The following is a 25,976-nucleotide window of genomic DNA, read 5'->3' as shown; positions in this document are numbered from 1 at the left end:
TGAATGGTATCTGACAAAAGTGATACCAAGAAGAAATATATATTCATTTTCATAAACATTAAAAATTATATATATGCTGCATGTGCATTGTATTTCATTATTATATTGCTGGTTCCTTAGCTCTGAATGAAAAGTTTCTTTTAATGTATTTTGTAGACAAGACTAATTTGCAGCAGTACTGGTCTACCACTCCCAGCCAAGAGAGAAATCCTTTCAATACTGTCAAGCTGGGAGGGGTGGGGGTAGTTCTTCCTACAACCTCCAGAAAGTTAGCATGAGGGAATATGTATGAAATTGTGCATTATTTCACATATTAAAAAAAAAATCAAGCAAACTATAAAACAAGACTTTTAAGTTTCTGATTTCAAGGAGTCTGTCTCCTGATACTGCATATCATTGATGCTGCTTTTGTGGGTTCCATAAAAGCCATGAAATTCTTCTAATTCACTGAGAGGGTTTGATGGAAGTAGAGGTAGACCTTATGTACAAACTGAGCATGCAATCTCAGTGTCCCATTATCACAAGTATTTTTTTCTGGAAAAAAGGCTCAGGTGAGGAACTGTCCACCAGGAATGCAGCTGTCACATTAGCTTTGGTTATAAACTGTGGTGAGCGTTGGGACATTCAGTACACTGACTGCCTAGATTGCCACCAGGCACACATGCATGTGACATGTTTCTGTGACAAATAACAAAATAGATTTCAGACATGGATTTGACCTAGACAGGTAAATTTGTACTCAGTGAGGTTTATCTCAAACGTTCTTAATAAAACATTACTGGATTGTTTTTCAAGATTGTCCTATACCATAACAACAGTGAAGATTTGGACTCCGCATCTTAGTAAAGCAACTGTTTTGTTCGCTCTTATCTGTCTTCATCTACTCCTCAGAAACATTGGCCTCAAAGTAGTGTCCTGTGCATCTACTGGAAGTGCACATGCACTATGCATATCTTAGAGAGCAAAAGGATGTAGCTACCTTCTTCAGAATGGACAAGGAGCCATCCCTCTCTAATTGTCCACGAGGCACGTACGTTACTGCATATATTACTCTTCTCTGGGCGTTCAGATGGAGACCAGAGGCTGTGTCCATGTTTTGGCCAAGCTGTGTGCAACAAGAGAAAGAGGAAATCTTTCCTTATAAAATTCCTTAGCCATTGGTTTTCATATATTTTTCCTCAAAAACAAATGTGCCTTGCATATTTCAGGGTAATATTATGAAATCATCATGCATCTCTTCTGTGGTTATATTGAGGTACATGCCAGAGGCAAAGATTAGAAGTATTGGTTATAGATAATACAGAATAATCTTCCCAAATTTATGTCACCAGTTGCCTACTACATGTATTTGATGACCATACTTCTGGAGACTCAGTCAAATGGAAGTGTAGAATTTTGTGTTCCTCTTACCTAATTAGCTAATAGTGTCATTGGACATTTAGAAATACATATATAACAGGTTTTTAATGGTGTTTCCCTCTAAACTGATCATAAACTGTTCCATGGACTCAAATGCTCTTGAAGCCATTGTCTGCCATTTGTGGAGATTTAGGAAGGCACAGTAAGAGTTAAAGTTCATCCAAGCTGTTTTACTTAAGCAGGGCTAATGGATGCGCTTCCATTGGCCACCAGATGCAGCAGAGTCTGCATTTTAAGCCATGTAAGAAATGAGATAATCTCTACTACAGGGCCATTCTGTGTAAGGATACGAGAACCATTTCTGTGATATTTTTGTGTAAAAGGTACTTAAATAATGGGACGTTTGCTCAGATTATTCTTTGATTTTTATAAAGTTGAGCTGTTCCACACATCCGGGTTTTTTAATCATTTTATTGTCTTGCTTCTCTATTACGCAATTGTGAGTTCTCTTTTTTCATTTTTAACTGCTGCTGTGAACATTGCTTCATGCACTCCCTACTCAATTTCAGTTTATAAGAAATTGTCCAGTAATTTCAGCTTAAAGTGACTTGTGGTCCTCACTGCATTCTCTCTTCAGTCATATCCATATTCATATCTATTTTGTATCTATATTTTAAGACTGAGGACTGACAGCGTCAAAATAATTCTCTGAAGTCCCCTCTAAAATGCAAACCAGTCAACTCTTGCCTTATCGTAATCTCTTGTGAAAGAAGTTCACTTACAAACTTTTATCAAGCCTCTACATTAGCTGAAGCGTTCAGTGGTGATAAACTTGCAGAGTTCTACAGCCATCTGCAGGAATGCATTGATACTGTGGCAGAACGGTGTGTCACTATTTACTGTGGATTTGTGCCTCAGGTGAGAGAGATGTTAATTGGAATATAATGGGTAGGCAAGTATTGATCATTACCAATTCATCTAATTGTGATGTAGAAATCAGGCTTCTTGAAAACGTTATTGCATCATAATAGTATGCAGCATAGGATTTTTGCAAGTTAGAGTACAGATATTTAATAAATACCGTTAAACAAAAAATGCATACTCTTCCGCATCTGCCTTTGTTAGTAATCGGTACTTTTATGCGTTTTTGACACAAGCAGAACATAAAACCATCAGCTCTGTTACTTACAAGTAATCTTGGCAATGTCATAGTATTGTCCGGTAAATGGTTTGACAGTAAATATACTAAGGGACAAAATTAAGTTTGCCCTCAATGATGTTGTAACCGTTGGCACAATTACAGTGCACCAACAAAAGCAACTGTGCTGATACCAAATAAAGCATTGCAGCTTGCAAGGAAAGTGACAGCTGCTAACAGGAGACAGACAGAATAAAGTGATCAGCAGACATGTCGTTACAATGAGACATACAAAATAACCATGCAAACATTTTGCATTTCCCCCACATGAGATGACAGTCTTGCTAGTTTGGGCCATTGTACTAATGCATATGAAGCTACCTGCTGTGTAACACTGTCTTCATTGTGTCTTTCTGAAGAGACTGTGGAACAATTACTGCATTTGAATAGGGTTTTTTAATTTGGGGGAGAGGCTTGTTTTGCATTTTGGTTGGGGGGGAGTTTGGGTTTTTTTGGTTTGGTTTTTGTTTTTTTACAGATGGAATGATAGTGATTACAGAATCATGTAATAAACCAGAGAGATAGAACTTGTGGTCAGGAGTATCTGCTGTCCTACACCCAGTTTATATTGTATTTACACCCAGTTTATATTGTATTATCCTTCTCAGTGACTTGGACTGGTGAACTTCTAACTTTGATAGCAGCAAAGGTGGTAACTGCTAGTGAAAGAGTTATGAACCACTTTGTGTGGTTCACAGAAGGTGGATTGCAATTCAAGCAATGCAGCTGTAGGTTCCCCCACAGAACAGAAGTTTATTTGGGGAATGTAACCAAATGGTCCATTGACTGCAAAGGTCGGGGTAGATAAAAATCTGACATAGCCTGTCACAAATGTCTTGGAGAGGTGAACATGTGTAACTGTAGAAAAGGCACTCATCAAAAATATTTGCTTTTTTTTGAAAAATTTTGTCTGGAAATTTTTGAAATTTTTTTGAAAAAAATTCTGAAAATTATGGAAAAAGAGGTTGTGTTGTATAGGCATTAATAGAAGTGTTTGGGGAGTTGAAAGAGACAATTCTAGGCGTGTTACCATAGTAAGGGCAGTTACCTTGAAGAAAGAAATGGTAGGGAGACTGCAGCTATTTGAGGAGAGAACAAAATTTCTCTGAGTGAATGCTTGTCACAAGAATCCATAGATGCTTGTGAATTGCTTTGCGTGTCATTGCTTCTGTTAAAGTATTTGCTGTATCAAAACTACTTTTTATTTTTTATTATTTATTATTTCAATAGCTTTTTTTGTTGTTACTGCCTTTCCCAGTCTGTCTTCATTTTTGAGGCTCTTATTTACCACGTAGAATGGAGAATCTAAACACGGTGAGCAAGACGAAAAAGGAATAAAAATTGACAGTGGCTTTTCCAGTGTTTTTGTTTAATACATTGAGGCATGACACAACAACAACAACAACGAGAAATTCTTGGCATGCTAGCGTAAGTTCACACCAGCCTGGCTTTTGCAGCCCTCTTGTTTCCCTCTGCCACAACTTTGCCGCTGCTGTGACACTTGCAGGCCTGCTCGGCCGTGGTGCAGCTGATGCCCTGTCCATGCTCATATTTTTCTTATTGACAGTGAGTGTTCTTGCCAAACGCCAGGGACCATAGTCACATCTGTTTGTCTCCCAAGCTTGTCTGCGGCTGCTTGGGAACACTTTTTATCCAGAGGGCAGCTTTAACTAGGCCTAATACTCTGAAAAGCCTCTATTTGTAAATGCATACAATGAGGCGACAAGTTCCTGTTGTCTTTCCTTAAAAATTATTCCATTTGACACTGCTTGCTCCAGTCCCTGTCACCAGCACGTCAAAAGCCAAGTTTTCAGGCAAGGTGGTCTTAACAAGTTTTATTTTTTCCCTAATAAAATGCCTAGCTTCCCTCCAGAGCACTATTTATAAATGATAGCTGGAAGCAAGCTAGGGGTAAGTAGAGAGAAGTCAGGCAAATAGCTTTCTTCCCTTCTGTAATCCGCGCTCTTCTGATTTAATGCTAAGAAACATAATGCTGAACTTAGCCTGATTGAGGGTCAGAGTTCTCCCTACTTTATAATACCCCCATTACGAGCGTTTCAAAATGTACTGTGCAGCTTCAGAATAATACTTCATTTTGTCTAACCTGCCAGTTCCAGAGCAGTAATAGTTCTTGTCTGTTCCTCTTAAAAAAATAAAATAAAATAAAGCTTTTTGTTTTGCTGTGATCTACACTGACAGTGCACATCAAATGTTAAGACCTGGTGAAAGAAAATGCCGCTTTAGAATCGCGAGTTAGCTTAATGTTGGATGTTAGTGGCCATAAAACCGGGTTTGACAGAGCTTAATTGGTGCTCTAGCATATTGTTATTTATTTGTGGCGTACAGAATTTTCAACGACAACAAAGAAATACCCACTCTCACCTTGGCTGGTGATCGGGTGGTTGTGCTCGACAAAGGCGAATGATTCATTTATGCTGAAGGAACAAGGCTGCCTTTCAGACGTTCATTGATTTTAAATTAAAAAGTAACTGCTATGTTCTACATGAAGGGTGACAACAATAACAAAGTAGTCCTTACTTAGTGTTATTTGTTGCAACTCCATTTGGTGTGCCTGGAGGAAAAGTGGGGAGACCCCAGTACCATAATCTTACAGATCAATAATCTAGATATCTCAATGTAGTGTAACAGATAATCAATTCTGGGTAAAATAACTCAAACGCTGCTAGCTGTTACTGCTGTGGCTCAGGTCTTCAGGTTCAATTGCCTGACTTTATTAATTTTTATCTTTCATCCTACTTGTATTCCTGGCGACTTTCTCTTTTTTTCATTTGGAAGAGAAAACAGAGTGTTGCACACTGTTTAACATATGATTTACCAGACAACTTATTCTGTGTGTTTAATATCAATGTTATATACATCTCTTAAATATTTTTTCTCTAATAATTGTTTCCCCATATTGTATTTAAATATTAATTTTCTTTATTGTACAATCAATTATGAAAGGGTTACACTTCTTGATGTCTTTCTAAATTTAGAACTGAAATTTATCACTGTGTTAATATACTGATTCAACTGTGTTCAGTTTCTGGATGTTAAAATAGGATGCAATTTCAACTTAGAAGAAGTGCAAGGAAAACGTCTTTTAAAACAAAGAGAATTAAATAAGTGTTGAAATAGGGGTTCACTAGGTGAAGCTGGAGTGCACTTCTGTGTGAAACTTAAATTTCTTGGAATATTTTACTATTTAAATAAAAGCACTGTAGTACTTGTTAATTTACTGTATCATTTAAAAGAAGTATGTAGAGGATTGTACTCATCTTTTTCATCAAGGCGTTGTTGTCACTCTTTTACATTATTGAGCAGATCTGAGGTCTCAACATTATATGACCATTTGTTATTCATTTAGAAGCAGCACAGCCTTAAAAAGTTTATAAATGCAGTAAAGGATAAGTCATATATCCACACTGAAACCAGATCCCATGAGTGACAGAGTGTTGCTATGCTACAGTAGGCTATCAGATGCAAGTCTCAGCTTATAATTTTAGCAAAATTCAGTACACTACTGTGGTAAGAATCAAAACTCTCAGTAATATTTATGGAGATATATTAAAATTGTGGAGTTTAGAAATTACTGCTTTTCCCCCCTTCTGTTCTAGTTCTTTCCAAAAAAATGCCAGCTACGTATATTCCATTCTACAGGCATTGTACATGACTTTAAGAAAAATAACAACTACAATTGTCCTTTAAGATTATATTCCAAAATACAATATTTGGACATTCCAAATTTACCCTTTTGTGTGGTATCTGATGTCTAATAGCTGGTTTTAATGCAGTAAGATTTGCTTGTTTGCCAGCCTCTGCAGCTCCACCAATTTTCCAGTCTCCAAGCGTAAGCTCATAATTGTTTAATGAGGATAGCAGATACTGTGCTTCTGAGTTATCATTCTCACAACTTGCCAGTGAACTCGAAAAGGACAAATTGGTGTGCTACAAGTTTATTTCATGTACTTTTGAAGAGTTTACTGTTTCATGTTTTCTCATTCATTCTTCATCTTACCTTAAAAAAAATTGATAATACTTTTCATGTAATAAATGTTGTTCTGACAGTCAGGCGTTACTAGCCAATTGATAACCTACCAAGAGTATTGTGATCTCTTTAGATAATTAATCTTAGCTATTTTCCTGTCAGGAGCATCAGTGTTTTTGTTTTATGTTGAGCTAGAAAGATTGCCAGTTTTGCAAATTAAAAAGCATTCCCTTTACATTATTCATTCCAGTAACAATTTATGATGCTGCATTTAGGTACTGAGCGCTTGTCAACAAACATAATTATGCTTCGATATAAACAAGATTGGTGGCTTGACTGTGCAGCTTCATCTTGGTTGAGAATGTTTTGATATAGGTTCAGATTATACGAGCTGTGTATTTATGTGGCGGTTTTCTTCCTTTGTTAATAGTTTTCTCCTATAATTACTTGCAGGCAAACCAGTGTACATTTAGGATCATTGTGCATGGGAGACATCAAACGGAGAAGGAAAGCTGCTCCCCTGCCAGGACCCACAGGTAACCAATTTCCCTGGGACAGAACACAAAACACAAGATGTTAAATCTCTAAATACAAAGCAGTAGGTCGGTGACCTGGGGAAATGCGTGATAAATTCAGTAACTTTCCATAGAACTTCAGATATGTGCTATCCTTATTTATTAATAGAGATTAAGAAATAAATAGGCTCTCTTAATTCTCCCTCAAACATTTCCCATTTCTAGTCCTTTGTAGCATGGCACTTCTTTAAAGAGAATAAATCTTTTTTCATATACTGAGAATCATAGACACTAAAGATTACTGCTTATGTCTGTTCAAGCATTACAAGGTAGAAGACGTGAGGTATCTTTTTTCTGTGAGGAATGCATATGAATACTATAAATATCCTGCAAAATAAAGATAGGCTATGAATTCTGGGGCAAACAATTGAAAATGTGGAGATAAGACTGTGAAACAGAGCTTTGAAAGTAGTGCTGTAGATTAAATACGAAGCACTTGCCAAGCACATTTCTGCAAGATTTTTACAGATGCGAGGTCACAACCATTGGATGCATTTGCTGATGTCACAGCTGTGAAATGACTTTTTCAATACTTAGCAGTGATTCATAGGACTCTCATCAGTTTGTTGTATTAATTATATATGTGCATACTGGAAGGATTACATTGTGCGTGTGTGCCTGTGTGAGGCTTTTTATATAGTGCTAATATGGAAATCTGGATTGCATGTCCTAGCTATCTATCAATTACTATAGCAACATATGCAACACATACAATTTTTCAAATATATTCTAAATAGATGTCTTTAGAGAAGCCTAATATTTGTATTCTAACTGAATTCCCCCTCCTGAAACTTCTTTGTTTCAAACCTCAGTGGCAGAAACAGACCAAGAATAATATTAAAAATGCTGTTAAAGCACCTTAGTGGCAGCAGTATGTAAAAAGAGAATGTATGGGTCAGCTTCTAAGACTCTGAACATATGTGAAGTGAGAAAGAAAAATATTTAATGGCTGAAGAGAGAATAATATAATTATTTCTACAAGGTGATTTTCACTTCACAACTTTCAAGTACTAGAGGATGTCATTTTGTACTGAGAGGGTATGAAGTATCATGAAATTCATTTTATTATTCATTTTACCTTGGGCTTTCAGCGTTCAGTATTTTATTTTACAAGCTGGCTCCCCTGCGTAACTTTGCAAAGCCAATATTTTGATACTAAGGCAAATATATTATGTGATCATTCAATGTTACGTATCTATATATTCACAATTTTAGAGATTGTTTTGCCCCCAGAATTTGCCTTTTCGTGGAGAGCAACAGAGAATAATGGTGGATAAAGGTATTGTATGAGGTACCTTTTAACTAAGGTGTGGGTTTTTTCTCTTCAAGTTCAAGGTAATCTTTTCAATTGTGTTCTGGGCAGGAGGATTGAGATTTTTTTCTGTGGTCTTAGAAAAGTTTTTTTTCTGCATTTCATCATTGTAAATTTTTAAGCATATAGAAACTTTGACAAACTTTGAGTAAGCTTGTACATATGTGTAGATAATGTATAACATTTTATACATTATTACAGTTTTCTCAAAGGCTAACCTTCCCACAGCTAAATTATTGTTTATCCATCACAGGCCTTGTTTGTTTGTCTTTGTCAGTATTTCATACCATTTTATGAAAGAAACAGTGTTTCTTTTTAGATTGGAAATATATTTGGAAATTTGGATTAAAATGAAAGAACACTGTTTGATTATTCTCCTTTCGGTAGTTTTACTTAGCTAAGACACAGGAACAGAAGGACTAGATTTTATGTAGAAGAATTTGTAAACTTTTTTTCTTGAAAGAAAGAAAGGACAAAAGTTGTATATTTACATGAACAGAAGTTGGAAGTGAAGCATTCTGCTAATAATTGTCCATATTTAATATCACAGTGAAACCTGAAAGGCTGTCTGTAAATGAGTCATTAACTGCAAATGTTTTCTTGAGTTACATGTGCTGCAAATTAGCAAAGTTTCATGTAATATGAGCCAATCCATTGAAAAAAGTATTTTCAAAATTCTCATCTGCATTTTTTTAATAAATTACATTGGTAAATTAATTGTTGTAGCACTCTGCACAGTGTTGAAAATGGTCTTTTATATGGTCTCTTATATATGGGTTTAGGTTCAGTAGTACTGAAGAGAATGAGCGGTGATCCTAATGAAGTATCGAAATCTGTTCTCTGGTTTTGAGTCTCACAAGGGTAGCACCTGCTACTTTCAGGCACCTTACAAAGCCATAGACTTCTGTAGCAAGCAGTGTTATTGGTTAAACATTTATTAATTGTGACAAGAACACCCAATTTATTTCACTACTCCAGCTTATTTACTGCTCTTTCACCTTTGTATTTTGTATTGAAAAAGTAAAATGAATATTGATAGAGTTAGATATTGATTTCTAAATTTATAGCCTGTTCTCGGCCTGGAGTCAAAGTCACATACCAATAGGTTTGCGTATATTAGTAACAAAGGATGTAGATTTACTTGTACAGCAATGAGAAACTATTGAAGCAAGAAAGTCTGAGCAGCATGGAACATTTTATAGTTTCAAAAATGTCATTTCTAAAGGTGAGGAAAAGCTGTGTTGGAAAGCAATGAAGAAAATGGGAGATAATATAGGTATGGATTGTTAGGAGCTGACAGTACTGAGATAGGAGTGTCCTATTCTGCCTTTTTACTAAGATAAATCTTCTGGTTTGTGGATGCTTGATATAGCCCCATCTGTGTGCTACTGAACCTAGATAGTTAATTAGTTTATCAACTAAAAAAAGATACTAGTAAAAATGGTTTACTTCCTATGATTTCTTTTAAGAATTAGGTATTGTACATTATAAATACCTACTTTTTTGCACAGCTTCTTCCGTGAAATCAGTATTATTTCAGTGATTCTAGTCAGATTTGGGACCAGGTCATTCTCAATGACTTTATGCCCTCCTTGGCTACCTGAGTGGTAGAGCTATTTCATATGACACCCCGACATATTCCATTTCAGCAATGCAGTGCCGTCAAGTTTGTATAAAAACCTCTTAGACAAACTAATACATTATCATGGAAATAGCCCTACCAAAACTGGGTCCAGTATTAATTAAAATAATAACAAAAAAAACCAACAACAAAAAAAGAAAAATAATTTTTACGCAAGTGAAAGGACATTCTCTGCAAAGTATTGTTACTACTTGAAACACATGCATTGGGAATGTTTACAGTCATTTCAGTCTTAGATTACCTATTTTAAGTCTCGTATCAAACCAGTAGATGCTACAGAATTTTAGATGCCATGTTCATACACTGAATATGCATTTACCCCAATTCCTTTCCTATTGACTCTGTCTTCTTCTGTACAAGCTTTTTTCTCAATCAGCTCCTGTTAAATCCCTGAGACCTTTTAGAGTCTTTTTTTGTTTTAATGTTACATGTTGGAAAACATCAAATTCTGCTTCACATCTGCAGGATGTTAATAACTTAATTTACAGAGTGTAGAAAGTTAGATTCAGAACAAAATAAGTTAAGTTTTACTTGTGTGCCTCGTAAATAGCCATTTATTTCTGTTTGAAAACAATGTTTTTGCTCTGTTGTTTGCATACCATGGTTTACAGTTTGGAGCAGTGGTGAAAACCTGCAAAAACTAAATTTAAAAAGAGAAAGCTATTTTATAGTTAAAATACAGAGAATATACATATAAAATATATAAATTATTGTGCATGTTATGGGCACTTTAATACTTACATTTTGCAAAAGCAAATTTCAGATGACATTTTCTTTATCTAGTTGGCACATTGCATGCTCACTTCAGGCTGGTACTGATTGAAATGACCAAGTTAGAAGTCTCATTTTAAAGAATGTGTTTTAATGAAAAATATGACAGATTCTTAATTACAGCAGAAATACTGAGCACTGCTATAATGCCATCATGACTCACTTTAACAAGGTAATCAAAAGGGTACATGTTTTCATTCCTTTTTAAAAATTGCCAACGGAACAGCTAAGCAAACTATTTTGCTGATGCTTAATATGTCAGTGATTAAAAATCAGACCTGAATATCTGCAGTACCAAAATGATGATTTGAAAAGATTGTGATTACACTGTGATAACAGAGGTGGCTGAGGCTAAGTTTGTGGTGAAGGTCAACTTAGTGAGATAGTTGCAGAGAAAGGGTAGACTTTTGTGTAATTGTATGAAGTGGCAGTAAATTTCCAAAACTCTAGACAAACTATTATATGCCTACTTTATTTTCAGCTTGATTCACTGCTGTTCTATCTCCTAAATGTACAACTCCATAGACAGAAATCCCTTTTCACAGGACAATACAACATTAGCATGTGTTGTGAACACTTTCCCTTATTGCATTGCACCATTTCTTATGCTTAGTCTACCAAAGTTCTTTCTGGCATGCACAGCATATCTGCTTGATTGTCCAGCCAATGGATACTCTTTGTTTTGTTGGTTTCTGCAGCAGATTAAATTTTAGGGACTCCTTTCTGTTTCTTTTTTTTCTCCTACCATATTGTCTCACTAAATCAGTTCAAAAATTAAAAGATCACAGAGTGCCATCCAGCATTGGAAACTGCTGTCCCTTCAGAGCAAAAGACTTTTCATGTTGAGCTTGCGGTCATTAGTTCAGGTGGGCCCCCTTACATATAAACACCAAAGTCACGAGGAGAGTTCAGTAACAAACTTGAGAAGAAAAAATCCACAATGCAACAAGAGCCAAGCTTATACTGAGAATTTGCTGATGGATTTCTTGTGATCTAGAGACAAGACAATATTCTTCAGGCTGTATACACAGCCAATATAAAGCCAAGAAGAAACCTTCAGGTTGATAGAAGAAGACTGTACCTGTCTTTTCTAAATACTGTCGTCTTCTGAAATGTGGAAGGTTCCAAAATAATTCCCCAAATTACTCTGGGAGTCTTTCTTAAGGTAGCTGTTTCTTTCTGGTTGTGGAAAGCATTCAAATTGCCTCTATTGGGAGTTGGGCTCAATGATCCTTATGGGTCCCTTCCAACTTGAGATATTCTATGATTTTGTGGGCTTTTTGGACTTCACTTTGAAGAGTCATAAACCAGCTTAACAGAGAATATCACCAATGAGAGTATCCTTAATATATAAGAAATTTCTGCTTAAAAAAGGCTAAACCAGGCTTGTTTTTCAAGTTCCAAGGGTATGTCTCATTACAGTTGTACGCTTGAGGAACAGCTTTCCATGAAACTGAGAGGTGTTGGTAGGGAGACATCCTCCAGGTCAATTTTGTCCTCTGCAAGTTCTGCTCATTGTCCACCAGGTACCATAATAAAGTGGTTCCCCACAGAGAGGAGCCACCTCCATTTTAGATGCAGTTTGTTAGAACCATCACTTTTTTTCAGATGGGCTGATGTACATCGTGCAGTTTTTCTAGAACTGAACCAATAAAAGCAGTACCTGATATTTCTGTCAGTCTGCTTTAGGTTGGCAATACCAAAGGACTTTTGTTAACCAGAAAAGGTTTGGGAGTTACAATGTGCAAGGAGGAAATACATGTAGTTTTGCCCCAGTCAATATAACTTCTTATCCCAGCTCCCTACAACAACCTCTCAGTTGATGATGACTAGTTTCTCTTTCTCCTGAGTGAATAGGGAGCACTGGTGCAAATAGGCCCTGCTATAGATTATGCAAAAATCACTTTTCTTAAGGGTTTGTTAGCATGTAGTTTACTTTTTGAATAAGGATGGAGGCCTATGCGTAAACCTGATAGCTTTATGCAGAAGGTTTTTGCCACTTCAGAGGAATAAGATATGTTTAAGATGGAGAAAATATTTTAATAATGTGAGAATATAAAATTCATGGATCAGGTTTCCAGTGCAGGCAAGTTTGGATTTCTATTTTCTGTCTTTCTATAAAATCTTTGTGATTGGTGGAAAAGTTTCTGATAAAAGCTGTCATAGATATCTGTTATACTCTGGATTTCTTAAAGAAAATTTTTGCTTTTGATTTCTAATACAATGAGAGGAAATTCTGATATTTTATTTTTTTTTTAATTGTAAGTGAAGTTTACCTTTCAGCCTATATATTGACACTGCCAATGCTAATGTAATAACTAAGATTTACGTTTCTGGTGCCTTCATTACTGTTAGAGGGATCGCAGTGAGCATTGTTTGTGTAAATAATTAGGCAAATGGTTATTTAGCCTGTAGTAAAGAATATGCAGATGTATTTGCCTAGTTTTAATGAATTAATCTTCATTTTTGAATTAAAATAATTTGGCAGAAGATAATACTCCAACCACATAGGCACAGAATAGGCAATAGAAGTGGAACTTCAACTCCAGTATCCTGGCAATCCATCCCCACTTGGGTTAGGGTCAGATAGAGCTACCGTAATGTGCATAGTCCTAATATCAGTTTCATCCTCAACCTTTCTGCTGAAATTAACAATAACCACACTGTCTGTTTTGAGAGTATTACTGTGATTGAAATCCTTTCCCTGTGGGTTTCAGTGTAAAGTTACAAGTCTTTTTGTAAAAGTCAGGGAATGCTTATGAGATGGGAACAATTTTTCTGAGTTTCGATGGCTTTGGGAAGAATTTTGGAATGGTCCTCAGTGAGAATGCCTCTTCCAAAATGCCGTCCAGTGACAGTCTTTCTGTCAGCGTAGACAAGGCATAAAACTGACCCCCTTTGAACCCAGTCTTGGGTATTCAAGAGATTTCCCTTACAGAGGGATAAATGGGAATCTAATAATTTCAACTCTTCCCAAACAATTTTATTAGTAGTAAAGACTGAATGGGCGAGAAGTTACACTTTACACACAGTGTAGTGCAGTAAAGCATGGAAGGAGAACAACACCTGCAAATCCAGTTCCAAGTGAGCTATGATACTGGATGACCAGTTGAACCTAAAGTTCCGTGTCTCAATTTTCATCAGTGCGTGGATTTATTTTTATATATTCAGGAGGGTTGAAAATGGATTTAAATCTAGGGTCTATGCTGCTAGAAAGAATGCGTTTACCCATGCCACAATTATGCGACACTTCCTTGAATACCCCTTGCAATGGGGCCGTAGGAATGAAACTATGGCAGTGCAGACGTTAACAAAACTCTGCCATGGATGCTGGGTAAATACGGAGGTTTCCAGCACCTACTGAAGTTATGGCTCTGTCCTCTCTGCTATTTTTATCTCTCTGCTAGCTAGAATAAAATACAGTGCAAGCAGACTCACCTGAACTATAATCGTTCTAAGGTTATTCTTTACACACAGTCTTAGATAGCTCGGTGTGAGGGATATATAAAAGTCTGGTATAAAACTGCAATCTCAAATATTTAGCTAAATAATATGGCATTTTCATAACTTATTTTTTTTAGATATACAGCCGTAGTATACTGAATTTTGAAAACCACTGCAGGTACTGATTTTAAAAATCACAGTATGGCTGTTGGCTACGCTCATGATGCTGACTGCGCAATTATCCAAAACAGTTTTAAGAATATAAACATCTAGGCAGTCTGATTCCCATTTTGCTAGTTAGAGAGCGCTGGCATAAAAAGATACACTACAACAATGTATTACTCTGATTACATTCCTTGTAAAATTGTCTTGTGTACCGGGATCAGTCCCCGCTGTTCTGAGCTCATCTGTCTAGTGAGGAGTCGGAAAAGAAAAAGAATAGATGGAATATTAAATGCTTTCAGAAAATGAGGGGGAAAGTGCACTAGCTTTTAAAGTGAAGCAGCATGTATCGTTTCTCCTTCCATTGGCTGTTTATCCAATATCAATACAACACTTTAGGAGCCAAATTACTAAACAAGCTGCCAATTAGGCTTGCAGTCAGCTGGATAGATTAGTGCCTAAGAGAGGCAGATACAAGATTTTCATCTCTTGAGCCAATTACGCAAGTGAATTACCATCTACAATGCTTCTTGGAAGATTTGAGGTAGAAAGACTGACTCTGCTGGGATAGACATAAGTGAGATCCAGGGTAGGGGGTAAGGGTTAGCAGGCCATGTATTGCAAAAATTACCCAAGCAAAAAGAGACCCTTCTAGGAAAGGATTTAAAGGATTTAAGGCTGCTGGGAGCGATAGAAGAGGAAATAATAGTTGTGGTATGTTCTGCAAAGGCATTGCTGTTCTGCTCACAAGTCTTAATCATATAAAAGAAAGATGAAAGGCCAAGGCTATATTTATGTACAGTGTCATTTTCTCAGAACTGTTTAAAAACCCATTTTCTTAACATCAAAAATAGTTTGGTGGCCAGAGATGAAATAACTTCAATATGCCTTCATTTGTTTCTTAACAACTGGGGAAGAAAAAAAAAAAAACCAAACCACAACACATTTTCTTAAATAAGGGTTATTTAAGAGATTGAACCTAGCTGTATTCTGATTTTACTCACCCCAATATAAACCAAACATGCTTGATGTTAGTCTTATCCAGCAATTGGACGATACAAATAAATATTGTCACAGTAGTGGTTTATGGGGTCACAGTTCCTTTATTATTCTATAATAAATGATAACTTAATTGGTGAGCTTTTAATATTTTTAGAAACATTTTGCAAATAAAATGGATCTGTCAAATCAAAACTGTGCATAGGCTCATTTTTTTCCTGCTGAAGATGTTGCACACTGGTGTAACATGGTTTCTTAAATATGAAGCAAATTTAAAACCTGAACTTTTGCAAGCTGTTGTATCCAAAAATGATTAAACAGATGTGGAGCCTGCAGCAGCATTAGACCTCTGATCTGATTTTAGCTTACAGATGGAATTAAATTAATTCATGGCAATCACTGTAAAATCAAGGGTATGGCACTGAATGCTAGTGTAGTGTTTAACCAGGACATACCTGTCTCAACAGCTGTTAAGAAAAAATTACATACTTTTATTTTTCATTGAAACCTGCCTTTAATGCCATCATAAATATCATTCCAAAATTAAACAAATGTGATGAGTTTTTTGTTTTTCCCTTCCCAGTTTTGCCTCTTTCTACTCATAGGTTCCATATTCTGTGTATGTAAGGCCATATGCGTAATACATATAGACCTTGAAGTATGTCTATTCATATACACAAAGGTTTGAGGATTGCCCTTTTTTTTTTTTATTTCAGTTAGCAGTATTGCGAAGGGAAGGAACATAAGTGAGGATATTTTACAGTGCTGTCTTTTCAAGCAAGTTACTGTTCGTCAGTGTTTGCTCCTCACTTGTGTAATGGCAGCTAGTCCTACATGCAGACTACTCATCTGGTAGATCAGGAACACAGTTGTTATGGTTGCTAAAAACGTTTTCAGTCTGCGGAAAGAAAAGGCTCTGTGCAGGAGATTCCTACAAATTATTAGTACAGAGACTTCCTTGTAACTCCTGGAACGCCACAAAGCCTCATACAGCAATAAACTTAGAAAAATGTATCGCCACTGTTGTTTCTTAATCTGGTTTTGCATAGTTATTTTTTGTGGGACGGTGCAATGGGTTGCTTTTGCTCTTGCTCCTGGGTGGGTCGAGACTGAACACGTCCCAGAGGTAGCACAGCCGTTTTCAAGGCCAATGTGCTTGGACCATTCTCTCTAACAGGCCCTACTGGCTAGTCCAAGAAGTGCCGTAGGCATGAATTAAAAACTGAACTTGAAGATGAGTATTGCAAGGACAATTACTGCTTTTAATTAGAAAATAAAAGCCCAAAGCACAGAAATGGGGGTCAGGGGAATAGCACACAGTGTAGCATGACTTTTAAGAGCTCTCTCCCATTGCGCAGTCAATCAGCAATGCAATTTTTTTTTTTTTCCAGTTGCTGATTGGTTGTGGAATGGAGGAAGAGGGCAATATCACTGTCCATATTCTTCTGATTCAAGTAAAGTTTGTTGCATTACAGATACGTTTTTCAAATGATGGGTGAAAATTGCGGGAATATTAGACAGACATAGATAGTATTTATATAAAAACTGACTATGCTGCAAAAGAATGGCCTGCATATATTAAATATTTTTCACAATTAAAATAAAAGCTATCCATATTCACCTCATTTGCAAGAAGGAGTAATTAGTCAATTAGTAATATAGGCAAGCTGGGTGGGGTTTTGGTTTTGCCTTATTCTTGCTGCAGTACAAAGCCTCCAAACACATTATCCTTTGGACAGTGTATGTTGTTTGATTGCTTACCCAAAAGTGGGTTGTGAAGCCAAGTTTATGGTGGTTTCTGCTCTTTTTCTTTTTTTTGTTTTTTTTTTTTTTAATCTGGTGACATATAAGAATAAAACAGAAATCTTCAGGGGAGGTTTCAGTCTTCTAACAGGAGATAGAAAAGTGTGTACATTGGAGGGAAAAACAGTTATAGCATATATTAGAGAAGTACTTATATGTCTTTAAAAACAAAAAGTATTCCAATTATCCTGTCAGTCAGAAAAATAAAAACATTGAGCTACTTCAAAAAATATCAAAAATAGAAACATCAGTTTATTAAATAACACATCAGGGTACAGATTGTTCTTTCATATATCTTTTTTGTGAGGTTGCTCTGGCTGTCTTGAGAATTGAAATTCATATAGAAAGGTACATCTGTTACAGGAAAAGGTCTGTGGGGTTTTTCCCCCAAACAGACTAACAAAAAAGCTGTTTATGTTTTCTCAGGCAATGCCTTGCATACCATTCCAGTAGCATTGCTGTCTTTGCCTAAGCAGCATTATGAATGGTTTACTATTTCCAATTCTTAGATGTCATGAAATATACTCTTACCCTTGCTCTTTCCTGCTTGGCAGATCTGCTGGATCTTTCTTGCCTTTTAACTTTCCCCCTTAATTGTTCCACAGACGTTCATTAGAACGATGCTCCATTTCTTATCACACTTGTTGGGAAAAGTGGACCAAAACACACTTCCAGGATTTTACCTGCAAGGTTTACCAGAACTTTTGTTGAACAGTAGCCTTTTTTCTTTCCCTTTTTTTGAGCTAGAAAGTATAACTAAGAAGGTTGCAAAGCCTGTGTTGTGTATGCCAGGCAGTGTCAGGGACTCGTCTGTATGAAAATTGCCTCTGCCTGTGGGGGCCTGAAAAGAAAGGAAGTCTTGGACATTGAATTTTGTGCTGGTCAGTTCAAGAGGAACCCTCTCGGGGACTGGAGGCTGCTGACTTAAAAGCCTTTATTTTAAGCCTAGCATTAAGTATAGCTTCAAACCAGTATTAAAGGATGCCTTCTCTCAGTGCATTTCTCTTTTTCTTTGACTCAGGAACTGAGATACTAGGAAGCTGTCTACCTTTTATGTAGCCAGCATTTTACTGAATATGAACAGATCTATAGTGGATAATGCTGGAGTACTGTAAATTCACAATCACCATGAGGTTTTTAGTGTGCACCTCTCATTTTAAACTTCTGTCTATGTATGCAGTTTCCACTGCGGGGCTCTGCCTTTTTTTTTGTGTGTGTGTGTTAAATGAGGCTTTCCAGAAATGCATGTTCAACTTTTCTCGTGTTCTTGTTTAGTAAGTTAATATAATGATGAGGCAGCTGCTTGTCAGTGGTAAAGTCTTGGTTGAAGACATAGTCTCCAAAACCATAGTCTCCTTCTACAGTGTTTTTCAAAAAGTAACAGGCCAGAATAAATAGGTAGAGAGTTAAACAGATAATATTTGAAGCTGGGCACATGGTGGGGGTTTTTTTGTGCTGTTGTCAGGGGGGAGGGAGATGTTGAGCAAAGCTGAAAACAAAATCCAGCTGCCTATGTGCAACTGCTTGTGTTAGTTCAAAAACTTCAGCCCTTTTTAAAATTGTTTGTATGGCGTAACTTGATAAGTTTTACTGCAGATTCTTGAAATAAATATCATTTGTGTGCCTCATGCAAGACAGTTATATATGGGGAGGCTTATCCATGCACCATCTCCAAACTCTAGCTTGAGGAGTTTGGTTGATGAGGGGAAAAAACAGCTTAGTTACTTGGCTTTTTTTTTTTTTTTTTTGTCCTTAATGATGCATTCATGGAAAAAAAAGAGTCTGTTATTAAAAAATGAATCTGTTACATTAACACTTGCAATCCTGACGATCTTTTCTGCAGTATGTGTGCAGCTTTTCTCAGAGGTGTCAATGGTATGGAGAGAAAAGTGCAAACAACACTTAATGGTATTGAAAATACCAAAAGTAAACTTGAGTGTATCAAGTCTCTCTTACAACGTTCAATAAAAGAGAAATTGAGTAAACATAAGAGCTGAATTTCAGAATAGTAGACCACTTGTCTGTACTGTTTCTGTAGCAGCTGTAATTGTTTAATCAGAAATTATTTATTGTGTTTTGTTGAAAGAGATCTTGAGCATTGATAAATATTGCGAAGATGGTTGTGATACTATGATGTGCCTTGGCTTAGTAACTGTATAGGATGAGAAATTTGGGTAATCTTGCCAATGTATTGGTAGACTTGTGCAGGTGATGCATGTTCTTTGAGACTGATGTAAAATCCACTGTATTGGAATATAAAAGATCTGTGACAATACTTGTCATACTTAATGAGTGAGTCTTTAAAAACATAAAAAAATAAAGCAAAGCGTAAGAATGTATTGTTTAGAATCATATGCAGTCAGGAGGTCAACATGTGCAAAGACAGCCTGTTCTAGCAACCTATTAGATGAATTAGGAGAATAAGAAGGTTTAAAGCTTTAAGGGAGATTATCCTGCTCTTCTCCACATGGCAGGCAGTGCTGATTAATGCTGTGTGTTTCTTTAATCTCAGGGTTTGTAGGTGAAAACACCCAACCAATCCCAGAAAACAACATTGGAAACAGAATGCTTCAAAGTATGGGCTGGACCCCTGGCACGGGCCTTGGACCAGACGGCAAAGGCATAGCAGAGCCAATACGAGCCATCCAGAGACCAAAAGGACTTGGACTTGGATTTAGCTGACAGAAATACACTCTGGCTGCCCAATAAAAATAAAGCTTAAAATTAATTTTAAAAGACAAAAAAAAAAAGAAAAAAATGGCAAGCTTATATTATTTGTTGTGATCGGCAAATCCAGTTATTCTTCTCTCAAAGATCACTGAAGTCAATGTGCTTCACATTAGCTACACCAGCTGCAAGGTACAGCCACAGTGACAGAACCGGCATTCAACTCTAACTTTATAATGGTGCTAAAATGTACAAAAACTTCTACTTTTTTATTTTCTGTGGTCTTGAAGTTTGTATTAAGCATAAAATTCAGTATATTCACTTTTTTTCATAAAAGCTTCTGACACAGAAGGTTTTAGTATACTAGCAAATTTTTTTTTTTTAAGTATAATTTCATCTCAAGAATCTTGATAAGGTTTGTCAAGGAAAATGGAACTTTTTACAGCTGTTGTGTTTTCCCCCTTTTCAGGCAAAGTTTCCAAACCTGGTATTTCTAGGGTTTAACAATATTTGAGGATAAGCTGTCATTTTGGCCATAAGATATACATGTTTCCCACTGGAAGGTGATATGATATGCAATTTTGTATAAGAGCATGAAAAATGGCTTTGTTGTCATAGGAATGCCATTCCAACACCATTATCTGGCAATGTATCACTGTCTTCCGCATTCAAGCTCAAAAGTAAAGCTTTTATACTTGTTTTTACATTTACAGGATTATCTTTTTTCAGCAAACTTAAAAAGTTAAAGTTTATTCTGACTTTGGATTTCCCTTTATATTAACAATCCTCAGTGTTTCCACATTTAAGAATAGTTTGAGCTTTGAACCAGGAAATTGTGTTTTAAAGGTGACTGTCTTTCAGTGTTTATATTCTGGGTTTTGGCATATTTTAAACAATGCAGTTGTTCACCATCGTGTTATCATTTGGTTTGTGATCGTGCTGGTGCCAATGAGCCACAAACTTTAAGGATCATGAACAGAAAAAGGGCAAGGAGAAGCAGGATTAGGGTGGAGGAAAGGAAGGAAAAAGATACTTTGATGGCATCTCACAAATCTAAGCTAGCAATTTAAAATCAAGAGGGATCATTAAGTGTTTTAATCAGTATCCTAATGTATCTAATGTCAGCAGAAGCAATTTCATTAAGCACCAGCCAATCAAGCTCCTAGGGTACTTATTGGTCTGCAATATAAAACAAATTCCACTTTAAAATTAAATGATAGGGCTGAAGGAAACTGTTGTTCAGATGGACTAAGGAGAAAATCCTGCACCCCCCTGCCCACCCCTGTAGTAGCTGGCAATATTTACCCTGACTGCAGAGGGAACAGGATTTGATTCTTCAGTCTTTTTTTTCTTCAAGAAGAGGATCTCTCCCTTCCTCTGTACCCAAACTGCAGAGAAAAATACTGACTTTCAGATGCTTGCAAAGATATTTCCTTAGAATAAAAAGAGCACAGCTTCCTTCATGTGACTGTGAAATAGTGTGATGAATTTTAAGAAATGTTTTTATTACTTTTCTTTTTCTCTCAACTTCACCTATTTTTCCAGAAAAATAATACTAGGAAAAGAAGTAACAGGAACATTATAGCATTGAATTTGCTTAAAAGAAATGTTCATGCTTTCCATTGTGAGTACTGTCGGTTTGGGAACATTGTTTCACCATACACGTAGTTTAGAGTAAAAGGTTATTACCTGATACTGTTTTTAATGATAGCTGAATGCACATGCTCTCTGAGTTTCAGGAGAACTATTTATTGCTGTTTAAATACTTGATATGATTGTGTGGTTTTGCTTTTTGAAATTATAAGAAATTTTAAACAGACTTGGGATTTATGATGAACACATACACTTTTTATTGGAAGGTTTTAGCGTAATGTGAGTTCGCCACTTCAAATATCTCTTGCACAACTAAACTGAATTAAATACATTCCATATTCAAAGAATTTCAGGGCCACATAATTGCAAAGGGCTGAGAGCCTGGAATTCTGCAGTTAGCAGAGATGCCCACTTGTATAAGTGTTATTCATAATAATGAGTTTATGTGGCATGCTCCCGTTCTTTCAATGCAATGGGGTACTGAGAGCAAGTGAATTCTAAAGACCTCTTTGTATTGTACACCACAATCAAAAATTCCTGAAAATAATTTTCAACATGTGAATTGTGAAAGTGAATCTTTAAGTTCTGGTTGTTCTAGCTCTATCTGCAACACTGTAAAGGAATGTTCATTCTCTGTTAAAATTCCATTGTTGTGCTTTGGTTATGACACCTACATATCTTGGGCTGGAAATTCTAAGTATGGCACATATAACACTTGTTTGAAGTATTTCTGTGCAATTTACCGTAGCAGCAGTTCCTCAAGAAATCAGCCTGCAGCTCCAAAAGTACTTCAAAACATTTCCTGTTTTAAAAAGATAAGAGGGAAATAATGGATACATGTTGAGAGAAAACCTCTTTAGCCCATTCAAGTCTTTATTCATCCATTCATACAGATACAGTGAAGCAGCCAACCTAGTAAACAACCATAGTGGAAGAACTATTTAGTCTGATTGGAAATCTTACAACTTTTTGTTTTAAATCAGTCTATTAGTGAGAAACTATTAGACATTAAGACTAGTCAAATTGATTTTGATATAGAGATAGATACACCGTGTCTGTTTCCCAGCAGGTATTCTTGTAGATGCCACAGCTGACAGTCAACTTCATCTGTTAGAAGCTGTAGAACAAAGTGATTTATTAAAATATTTTAATGTAGTGTTTTGAGATATTTTTATGTTGCAGTAAATTCCCATTCTGATTTACACTATAATTTCATTTCTGGTTTTCCACATCTCACAGGAGTGGTTTTAAAGATATTCTAGTAGTGTGATTTTGCACAGTTAAAACTAGTGTTAAGAAACAAAACAAAAAGTCATTGTACTTTTTTTTCGTTTTTAAGCCATTGCAATGTAAGTTGGCTTTGAAACAAGTCAGACTACTTGGATTTTTTTTTTTCTTCAGGTCTTTGCCATACTTAACTTGCAATCATACTATGATACCTGCTATAAAGCTGGCTCATATTATTTTAAAATACATATACAAGTATTTTCAGATAATAATTCCTACTGGCTGTGACACTGAAGGTGTTTTGCCTACATAAATAAATATGGGATCATCTTGTATCTAAAAGTTACCTTCCATCACTCACCAGATTCTTTCCATTTAGGTGTTTGATTAATCAGTAGCTCAGCTGTTACCATAATATTCTGCCTATGCAGAATGTTTAGTGAAGAGAAGAGACATTACATATTATCAGTACTGAGTTTTGCTACGTCCCATGGTGTCTCAAAGTTCTGTGAATTGAGCCATTAACTGTTAATAAAAGAAACCCGTGAGCAGTATCTTATTTTTAAATAACTATTTGTCGAAGTCAGAGAAGCATTATCAATATGCTCATTTTAACAAGTTTGTCCCTGCATTTGTCTTTCTGCAATTAGGTCAATAATGGGTGTAGAATGGCAGTAAATAGCTAAATAATATGTATAGAATGCTGTGCTTTAATAACACAAATGCAAGATGAAATAAAATAACTAGACTCCATTCGTCATGGGTTTTGTATGTTCTTTTCTTTAAACTGCCCTTTTCAATAGCATTATTATTACACAGGTAAGTACAAAAACGTGCTGTTTCTGAAAATACAATTAAGGTTGCTAATATCTTGTAGCAAGCAGATGCATATTATGCTAAAGCTATTATACTACATATAGTATTATATGTACCTTGTTACTAGTACTTCTTTTCTAGGTTATTATTATCAGCTGGAAAGATTACACCACGACATCAGGAAATGCCTTGTTTAAGATGTTTGCAGTACTTTTGTTATCATATTCTTCTAAGACATTTAAATACAAGTTCTCTTCACTCTTTAAGTATGTGTATACTTTGATAACTGTGACAGGACTTTGTGCTTTCTCTTCAAACAGTTCTCCAAAACTGTTCCTCCAAGGAGAATTCACACAACCTTTGTTTTACCTTCCCTCTCCCCACGCTCCCAGGACAGTTTCAGTAAAGGCATAGCAGAAATGGGGATCCCTTCCCTCTTACTCTAAAGTCAAGAGACTTTTTAATTAGACTTTCATCCCCTAGCAGAGTTTTCAGGAGCAGTAGTATAGTTAGCACACAGCAATTGCATAACCGAGTTGCCCACAATAGAGTCCCATACCTAAGGGCAATGTGTGTGTTCAGTCTGAAAAAACACAGAATTATTTCTTTATTGACCTGTAGTCCAGCTGCAAAGCTCATGTAAAATGTTAAAAGAGAAAATGGCATTCTTAAAGATTGTTATATGTTTTTGCTTTGAATTCTCCCTGGAAAAGGTTTTATTGTGGTCATGTGGGGGTTTTTTTACAGGTACAGTATTTAAGATTGGGATTTTTTTTTTTAATGATCTCTCTGTACTGGAAAAAGTCTTGGAGGAGATGCCGCAATTTCAGCATGGATGTTCTGCTTGTCTCAAGTGGGGGGTTTTTGCTAAAAAAACTATGTAAAACTTTAACAGCATAGATTGATATAATCTGTATCTACTATCTACTTAGCTATAAGAGAGTTTGTCCAGTAAAACTGTCAACAAACTTTTTAATGGAAGTGTGCTTTAAGTTATTGTGGAAAACTTTACAAAAGCAACAAAAGTTTCATGATTGACTGGTAGTAGGTAACTCTAGTGGAAATGTTTGGGCTTCCTATGATTCTCTTGTCCTGTCCTACAACAAAACAGATATTGGAGGTATTTTGACCGTGATGGTGTATTGCTTGTGTTTGAATATTCAATCTTTAAGTAAAAGGCTGAAAATCACTGAGATTCTGTAAACTCAATCTCCTGCATCTACGAGAACTGTTGTTATTAACAGCTATGAAAAATGGTTTGAATTAATATGAGGTATTACGGCTATAGAAAGTTATGATTTTGGCCTGACTTCTTATAGCATTGCTATGATGAATTTAAGTATTGGGGAGTCTGACTTCTGAAACTGTGAACATAAGTCATTAGTCTCTGAGGAATGCATGTTTTATTGTAATATATTTACACTGATTAAATATGCGAGCTTATTAAAATGATACTATCTTTCAGAATATTTGATCATAGATATGCTCAGTTTAATTGTGCCTTGCCCTTAGTGTTTTCTTTCATCCTTAATATTTGTCCATTTTTCTGAAAAAGTGTAACCCTATATATCTTTTAAGTGATTATACCCAATGTTTTTTTTCTTAAAGTGTAATCTCATGTATGTGCTAAGTGATGCCACTCAAGTTTTTCTATCATTTCTACTAGTCTAGTGAAGTTGTTTTTCAGTACCTCCTTAGGCCAGTTTTCTGAATGGCCTAGTGTTGCCTTCATCAGTTGTTTTAAGAGATTTTGATGCTGAAAACTTGAAATTTCTTTAGCCTGGGCAGGCTGTTGTGTTGGCCCCTCTCTTTCCCATGGCCCCAAGCTGATGAAGACTGGAAGATATGTAATGCTTTCTGCACATAAATATCTCCAGCGACTTCAAGATGTGAAGTACTACATAGGTCTAAAAATAAGCATGCATGCAAGTGTTTGCAGATTGGGGCCTTAACTTCTTTCCCTGTAAAAAAGATACGGGTCCTAAATTTTCCATGGCATCAGAGTTCCCGCAGACCCCTGGCGTCAGCTGCCCCTTTGCTGGATCGTGCTGGCCCATCTTCAGCATGAGTGTCTTTAGAGCACCTGTTTGGCTGCTGTAATGTACAGGTTGTCTTGTGGTTAACGTCGCTCTATCTATCCTTTCTACCAAGCGCGGTACCTCCCAGCAGTGCAGGGACTCAGGGTGCTGTTTCAACCTGGAATCTCTCCATTTTGCACAGCTCAAAATAACACACAATGAGCCACTCGTGCCAGGTTGTTTGGGCCATAGCTGACACCATCAGGCAGTCAATCTAGTACGGGGTAGTTGATTTTGTATGTGTTATGTAGTCTTTCATTCCAGCAAAGTAACAAGAAGAAGGGGAAGAAAAAAATATAAAATGTTTTCAATTCAAAAAGGATATAGCAGAAAAGTAAGAAT

General features: G+C 36.3%; 1 protein-coding gene across 4 annotated transcripts in view; it reads left to right on the top strand.

Moving 5' to 3' along the window:
* Positions 1 to 24,872, top strand: part of GPATCH2 (G-patch domain containing 2) — a 129,942-nt gene extending 105,070 nt beyond the window's left edge. For 2 of the 4 annotated variants that reach the window (XM_072856959.1, XM_072856958.1), the window contains 2 exons: positions 6,999 to 7,081; positions 19,766 to 24,872. In XM_072856959.1, coding sequence (XP_072713060.1) covers positions 6,999 to 7,081; positions 19,766 to 19,935 — 253 coding nt within the window. In that variant the 3' untranslated portion in view covers positions 19,936 to 24,872. The remainder of the gene's footprint in view (positions 1 to 6,998; positions 7,082 to 19,765) is intronic. The other 2 variants (XM_072856957.1, XM_072856960.1) reach the window with 2 other exon arrangements.
* The last annotated feature ends 1,104 nt before the right edge of the window (positions 24,873 to 25,976 follow it).

The sequence above is a fragment of the Ciconia boyciana genome, chromosome 3, assembly GCF_034638445.1.
Source record: "Ciconia boyciana chromosome 3, ASM3463844v1, whole genome shotgun sequence".
NCBI lineage: Eukaryota > Metazoa > Chordata > Aves > Ciconiiformes > Ciconiidae > Ciconia > Ciconia boyciana.
Note: the sequence above shows the minus strand (reverse complement) of the source record. Positions and strands in the feature narration are given on the sequence as shown.